At 47.3% G+C, this 7,936-nt stretch overlaps 1 protein-coding gene across 1 annotated transcript; it reads left to right on the top strand.

Annotated features, from left to right (window-relative positions):
- Positions 1 to 805: 805 nt before the first annotated feature.
- LOC116081981 (testis-specific H1 histone) lies at positions 806 to 2,189 on the top strand. The gene has a single exon (XM_031358786.1). It carries the CDS (start codon positions 887 to 889, stop codon positions 2,099 to 2,101), a length of 1,215 nt encoding a protein of 404 aa, XP_031214646.1. The 5' UTR covers positions 806 to 886; the 3' UTR covers positions 2,102 to 2,189.
- Positions 2,190 to 7,936: the final 5,747 nt, after the last annotated feature.

Raw genomic sequence — 7,936 nt, 5'->3', positions numbered from 1 at the left:
ATGTTCTTGTGAACTTGCATGCTTGAACTATTGGAAATCTCATTTTTAGTTAATAAAAGAAGGTATTTATAAAGTAAAAAAATAAAAAATAAAAATAAATAAATAAATAAATAAATGAACAAAACAAAATCTAAACGACCAAAATGTGTTCCCTCCTGTGTTGGTTGCTCGGGGAGCTAAAGCGTAGCTTACTCCTTAGCCTTCTCTGGAAAAGCCATTTCCCAGTCACTGCAGTTTGGTAGTCTACTGGCCTCTTGGGGCTCCTCTAGCAGGCCTCTCTGACCTTGCTTCCAGACTCCTGCTCGGTACATAGGAAAATGCTGAAAACGCTTCGTTTACAAGACATGAGGCTTCTTAGCAAAAATATGTCCAGGAAGGAAAACAGTCCAAGAAGAAGTCAGAATACAAGTGTTCTCTCCTTTTCCTTGGGGAAATTTTCACTTAGCAGTTGAATGGGGGTTTTAGTTTTGCTTTGTTTTTGCTTTGTTTTGTTTTGAGAATGAAGAAATAGTCTTTTTTGCAGTCGTTTTATTTGTTCACTTTTGCCTTCCCCTTAGCTTTATCTTTCTAAATAGGTCTTCCTTAATTTCTTCAGAGTATATCCTTCCCAAGTATTCACATTTTTAGCAAGAACTGGCCAGGAACAAACCCATGCGGGTGACAGTTACACTGGCAATTGTTACATACATGCAGATGTGAAGAGTTGGGATGGCTCAGAGGTCAAAGGAGTGCAGTGGGTTGCATCTGCCTTTCCATCAGGACGCAAGCCCCCCCGGGAGGGGGGTTCTTTGTGACGTAGGCGCCCTAGAACCCACACCTGCTGAGGCCGGAGGAGGCCTGAGGCCAGATCAAAGCGTGGCCCCGCGGTGGGGGGGCAAGCGGGGCCATGGCTGAGGCTGCCCAGCCCAGTGGGAAATCCGAAGGCGCAGAATTTTCAATCCAGATCCAGCAGCCTGTGGAGAGACCCCCAAGAACGCCGGCCAGGCGGGGTGGGCAGTCAGTGCTCAGAGTGTCCCAGCTGCTGCTCAGGGCCATCGCGGGCCACCAGCACCTGACTCTGGCTGCGCTCAAGAAGGAGCTGGGAAATGCTGGCTACGAAGTGCGCCGGAAGATGTCTCACCATGAGGGGGGATCCACCAGGTCAGAGAAAGGCACGCTCCTGAGGGTCAGTGGCAGCGATGCTGCCGGCTACTTCAGGGTCTGGAAGGTTTCAAAGCCGAGGAGAAAGGCGGGACGGTCCCAGTTGACGCTGGGCAGCCACTCTTGGAAGACCGTGCTCAAATCCCCCAGACCACGCAGGCCCCGCTCTCGTCGCAGGGCAGCCAAGAAGGCCAGAGAAGTTTGGAGACGCAAGGCCAGGGCTTTGAAGGAAAGGTCCAAGAAGGCCAGATCAAGGTCCAGATCAAGGACCAGATCAAGAGCCACTTCAAAAGCCACTTCAAGAGCCACGTCAAGGGCCATGTCAAGGGCCCAGTCAAGCGCCAGGTCAAGGGCCCAGTCAAGCGCCAGGTCAAAGGCCCAGTCAAGGGCCAGGTCAAGAGCCCAGTCAAGGGCCAGGTCAAGGACCCAGTCAAGGGCCAGGTCAAGGGCCCAGTCAAGGGCCAGGTCAAGTGCCAGGTCAAGAGCCAGGTCATGGGCCAGGGCCAGGGCAAGGTCTAGAGCTACAGACCTAGTGCGTTCCAAGGCCAGGGAACAGGCTAAGGCCAGGGAACAGGCTCGTGCCAGAGCCAGGGAACAGGTTCATGCCAGAGCCAGGATACACGACTGTGTCAGGGCCAAGGCACAGGACTGTGTCAGGGCCGAAGAGCAGGAAAATGTCAGGATCAAGGAGCAGTGTGCCAAGGCCAGGGAACAGGTGCTTATCGGAGCCAAGGAGAAAGGCAGGATCAAGGCAATCGACAACAACAGAGTACAGCCTACAAATGAAGACACAAGTCCTTGGGCTGCACACGAGAAGAGACAGGAACCCGAGAAGCCAATTAAACAGACCATCCAGAAACCAGCTACAGTCAAAGTGGACAAAGCTCCCAGCAGACAAGGAAAAGCGAACACAAAGTATTCTACCAAAAGTGGTCAGCCTGGGGGCACAGGGACTCCTTAATGCCAGAGGTGTTCCTCTGGGTACCGTTGCTTTTCCAGATGGGCTCCAAGGAGATCAGCTCTCTTTCATTGAAGCGATTTACAAGAGTTCCCCGGTGTCTGTGTTTCCTCTTGCTCACCACTGGTGGGATGTTGAGGGGTGATCTATAGCTGCAGCTTGGGTGGTGAGAGCTGAGCTTCTGCTAGTCCCGCGAGACCCAGACAAGTGCCTTTCATGGGGGTGGGGTGGGAGAGAGGATTGTGAGAGGGGATGACTGTGGGAGGGGCAGTGAGTGAGAGTTAAAGTAAAAACAGGGAAAAGAATAAAGATTCTTTTCAGGAAGAAGGGGGTCAGGGTTGCATAAGAATGTCAAATCCTCAATGCAGTTTTTGAGAAGAGGGCAAAAGAAAAAAAAACAGCCTTTAAATGTCCTAATGATTCAGACATGGTCTTAAAATTAATTTTAGGGTAAAACTTGGATACAGAATTTGTAGATTTCATCCTGAATCACAGTGTTTTAATTGTAAAAAAAAAAAAAAAAATCACACAACTTCTTGGTTGTGAAAGGTACAAGTTAAATGAGAGCCCGTGTGAACCCATCCAGCACAGGGTGGGTGTGGCACAGTATAAGTGTTCATGCACAAACAGTAAATGTATCTAAGTCATACCTGAAAGGGCTCTGCTAGGGAGCAGAGAGGCCCTGGATGGGAGGGCTTAGGAAAGCCACAGTGCCCACCATAGCTCTGTTCTGCTGACCTTAGCCATTTACTAAGCATCTGTGATCTTGGGTTGTTTCTCTGTAAGATCCTGGGATTGTGCAGGGGACCCTTAAGTGTAAAAGTAGCTTTTATTCTCCTGTAATAATTGTTGCCTCGCCAGGCAGTGGTGGTGCACGCCTTTAATCCCAGCACTTGGGAGGCAGAGGCAGGCGGATTTCTGAGTTCAAGGCCAGCCTGGTCTACAGAGTGAATTCCAGGACAGCCAGGGCTACACAGAGAAACCCTGTCTCGAAAAAAAAATTGTTGCCTCAAAGGCCAATTTTCACAGTCTGCTAACCTAGGCCTAGTTCTGGAAGCTCAGCTTCTAGTTCCATACAATCTTATCTAGGCCTAGTCCTGGAAGCTCAGCTTCTAGCCTCCATACAATCTTATCTAGGCCTAGGATGTTTTTAGCCCCTGATACTTGCTGCTGGGTAAGCTTCCCCTTCCTAGTTCTTCCTGAACTCTGACTGACAGGTTCAACTCAGCTGTTCTGGCTCAAAGTCCTCTCCATGCTGACTGATTCAACCTGGCTTCTCTCAGCTTCTCCTGAATCACTCTGCTTTGCCTCAAACTATCTCGGTCAATCTATTCTAATCTTCTGGCTCCTTCTCACCCTCTGGCTCATTCTGTCTTCACCTGTGTCTGGCTTGTTCTCTCTTCAACCAGTCTCCCTCCCTCTCTCTCTGTGTTGCTCCCTTAAGTAACTCCCCTTTCTTCGTGACAGTTGGGCATATTCTATTCTGTCAAATCTTTCTCCAAGTTGTTCCTTTGTCGGCCACTCAACTAGAAGTCACTTTCAAACATGGGTGTTCCCTTCTATGAACTAACCTTACCTTCATTGTTTGGGATTAAAGGTGAATACTAAGGTCATGTCAATATTCCAGCCAGAGGACAAAGGTTTGGGCTAAGGCTGAGCCATGCCACAGTAGAAATAACTTCTTTCAGTAAATAACACAATCCTGGGGTTCATGGTATGGTCATATATCCTGTGAGAAGGACTAAACATCATGGTGTAGATTTTGCTTGACGAGACTCTCAAGGGGCTTTATCAGCACTGACTCTGAGAGGAACTACTGACAACGCACTTAGGAACACTTCTCCCTTGCACTTTTCCTGAATCTAAAATGGGTACAATAAGCCACACACTGACAAGTACATAATTTAGCTCTGGGTGAAGGACAGTGGGGTTAGTACTCATGCCATAAACTGTGATGCTAAACTTCCTAAAAAGCTAGACATTAGGGTGGACAATCTGCTTGCAGGTGAAGCTTAGTAACTGCAAGAATAGATGCTCCTGGAAGGTGTATTTTTATTCTTGAGAAGAGGCCATATCGGACATAGGAGCTTTTCCAGGATGTATGCCTGACCATGTTTATTTCCCAGGAGAAACATTGTCTTCCACAAGGGGAGCAATGATATGTGTTTCAAGAATTATGTATTCAAGTGATGTGTACTAAAGCTTACTGTTGCTAACTCGCTCTCGTGCACAGGAATCACTATTCTAATCCCACAAAGGCCACATCAGAAACGCACTGGCAGAGCGTCTCATGTGGAGGTGATCTGAGCCATGGAATCCCCACACTCTGCAGTTCTGTGTGCTTGAATGTGAGTGGCAGAGAGAAGCAAAGGGAACTTGAATGGGGGACCATCAGAAGAGAGACACTCAGACACTGTCTATTGAACACAGAACAAAACTAACCAAATGCCCCTATGGCTGAGGGTGACTGGCATGCTCTTGCAGTCCTGGATTGTTGTAGCCTGAAGAATACAGGTCGTGGATGACTTGATCCATTCCTAAAAACAATTGTGATTCTGTTATTGCCGTTCGTTTAATCAAAGTTTAATTCAGTGCAATTCAATGATGAATCTACCTCCTTTAGGACCAGTAGCAAATAGAAAACCCAAACTCTGAGCCATTCAGTTTATTTATTGCACTTGGAAGCAGCTGTCTTCTGGGGAAATATAGGAAATCTTGAACTCAGGTCAGGCTCTCTAAGTCTTCGGGCTATCTGCATGCTCTGACAGGAATTCTTCCGAATGGCTAGTGACAGCTCTCACATCCAGACATTAATGCAGAATCTGGGCCCTACGCCTAGAACACTAAAACAGATAAATCACAATCCCCACTTTTATATGTACATGTTATGGTGTACTGGCTGGTTTTGTGTCAACTTGACACAAGCTAGAGTCATCAGAGATGAAGCTGAGGAAATGCCTCCATGAGATCCAGCTGTAAGGCATTTTCTTAATTAGTGATCAATGAGGGAGGGACTAGTCCATCATGGGTGCTGCCATCCCTGGGCTGGTAGCTCTGGGTTCTATAAAATAAACAAGAAAGCAGTAGGCAGCATCCCTCCATGGCCTCTGCATCAGCTCCTGCCGATCCTGCCCTGTGTGAGTTCCTGTCCTGACTTCCTTTGGTGATGAACAGCAATGTTGAAGTGTAAACTGAATAAACCCTTTCCTCCCCAACTTGCTTTTTGTTTGTGGTGTTTTGTCGAGGCAATAGAAACCCTGACTAAGACACATGGGAACCTTTGGTTATTTTGGTTTGTTTCATTTTATTTTATTCCTAAGACAAAGTTTCTTTGTATAGCACTAGACGTCCTGAAACTTGCTCTGTAGTCCAGGCTGGCCTCGAACTGGGATTAAAGCCATGCTCCAACACCACTCTGCTCCCTTCACTTATTTTAATCAGAACAAATGAAGTGTCCCCAACCTCAATTCTTGGCATTCCTATTACCTAATTTGTCTAATATAAGACTAATATTATTGTTGGGCATTTACATTATAATGAACATTTATGTGTAACTATTCCCAGGGAGATATAAACATCTATTTACCTCCAGATCAAAGTGAGGCTACCTCCACAGTCTAACTGGGTGAACCAATGAGTTTTACTGGGTGTACTGGCTGGTTTTGTGTGCCAACTTGACACAGGCTGGAGTTATCACAGAGAAGCAAGCTTCAGTTGGTGAAGTGCCTCCATGAAATCCAGCTGTGGGGCATTTTCTCAGTTAGTGATCAAGGGGGTATGGCCCCTTGTGAGTGGTGCCATTCCTGGGCTGGAAGTCTTGGGTTCTATAAGAAAGCAGGCTGAGCAAGCCAGGGGAAGCAAGCCAGTAAGGAACATCCCTCCATGGCCTCTGCATCAGCCCCTGCTTCCTGACCTGCTTGAGTTCCAGTCCTGACTTTGGTGATAAACAGCAATGTGGAAGTAAGCTGAATCAACCCTTTCCTTCCCAACTCGCTTCTTGGTCATGACGTTTGTGCAGGAATAGAAACCCTGACTAAGACACTGGGGTTACAGAAATATTGGTGAGGGATTACTCACAGCTTCATGACCAAATAGCCCCATTCCAGCACAAGTGACAGTTCATGAAAGCCAAGAGCATGGAGCCCACTGCACAGCTCCCTGGTAGCTCAGCAGGTCAGAGAGCATTCTTTCCAGGTAACTCAGTCTTAGCCTGGTCTGAGAGAGTCTCCCAGCACCCCTTAACAGCTTAAGGTAATGTCTGTGAAGGTAGGAGAATCTTGGCCAGTGCTCTATTGCTATAAAGTGATGTCATGTCTATGGCAAACTCACAAAGGAAAGTGTTTAACTGGGGCTTGCTTATAGTGTCGGAAGGAAGGCTTGTTCATTATCAGCAAGAGGAGAAGCATGGTAGCATGCCTGCCAACAGAGAAGGATCTAAGAGTTCTACACCAGGATCTGCAAGTGGCAGGAAGAGAGAGATCCCCAGTGACACACCTCCAACAAGGCCACACCTCCTAATCCCTTTCAAGTAATGCCAGTCCTTAATCACCACACATTCAAATTTATGAGCCTATGAGGACTATTCGTATTCGAAGCACCACAAGGAGCTTAGAGGGTGTGGTTAATTTCAGGGCCTTGTTGAAGTCTTTGGGTTGTTACAAGATCACCCCTCCTAAGCAACTGCCCAAGAATATGGGGACAACTTCAGTGTCTCATTTACATATTTAATCATGCACACTGACACATTTCTTTGCTATAGCATTGTATTAACAAGACCTGAAAATAAATATACCTTTAGGAACTCTAACTGGGAATCCATGGGCTACACCTACCCTGGAATCAGATAATCTATCTTCACCCTCCTTTCATTTTCCATTAGCAATCCCCCAGTCTCATCTTTTTCCCTGTGTAAGGCCACTCACAGCCCTGTATACAACACCCCTTGCTCTCTGATCTCACTACCTGGGGACTTTGGCAAACCTTGTGGTAGAACCAGGTTTCCTTCCTGTGGACCCTTCTGAACCCCTACTCCTCTAGCTCATGTCTATTCTTTAGTGCTAGTCCCCAATACCTAGAAACACATTCTACCTGGAACTCTCAGGGCCATACCTGACGGGGACAAAATCACACTCCCTATGAGGAAACCCATTGTTGCCACAGTTTCCCCAGATTCAGAGAGGGCAACAGACACCAAGGAACAGAACAGCCACCCAACAAAGACAGGACCAGATATCAGCACCTTTAATGACAACCATCACAAAACCAGATGTCTAGATGCCACTGGGAAAACACAGCCATCAGCACTCAGGATAATACACCTCCACCAGGACAGCCATCAGCACTCAGAATAATACACCTCCACCAGCACAGCCATCAGCACTCAGGATAATACACCTCCACCAGCACAGCCATCAGCACTCAGGATAATACACCTCCACCAGGACAGCCATCAACACTCAGGATAATACACCTCCACCAGCACAGCCATCAGCACTCAGGATAATACACCTCCACCAGGACAGCCATCAGCACTCAGGATAATACACCTCCACCAGGACAGCCATCAGCACTCAGGATAATACACCTCCACCAGCACAGCCATCAGCACTCAGGATAATACACCTCCACCAGGACAGCCATCAGCACTCAGGATAATACACCTCCACCAGGACCCAGCAACTCTCCCACAGTAAGCCCTGAGAAAAGCAACACAGCTGAATCACAAGACAAGTACCTCAGAATAGCTCTTATGGATATGCTCAAGGACCTCAAAGAGGATATGAATAAATCCCTTAGTGTGAAAACATAAATAGTGGAAGGAAATGAATAAAACAGTCC

The sequence above is a fragment of the Mastomys coucha genome, unplaced genomic scaffold (assembly GCF_008632895.1).
Source record: "Mastomys coucha isolate ucsf_1 unplaced genomic scaffold, UCSF_Mcou_1 pScaffold11, whole genome shotgun sequence".
Lineage (NCBI taxonomy): Eukaryota > Metazoa > Chordata > Mammalia > Rodentia > Muridae > Mastomys > Mastomys coucha.
This window is presented reverse-complemented; position numbering and strand designations above follow the sequence as displayed.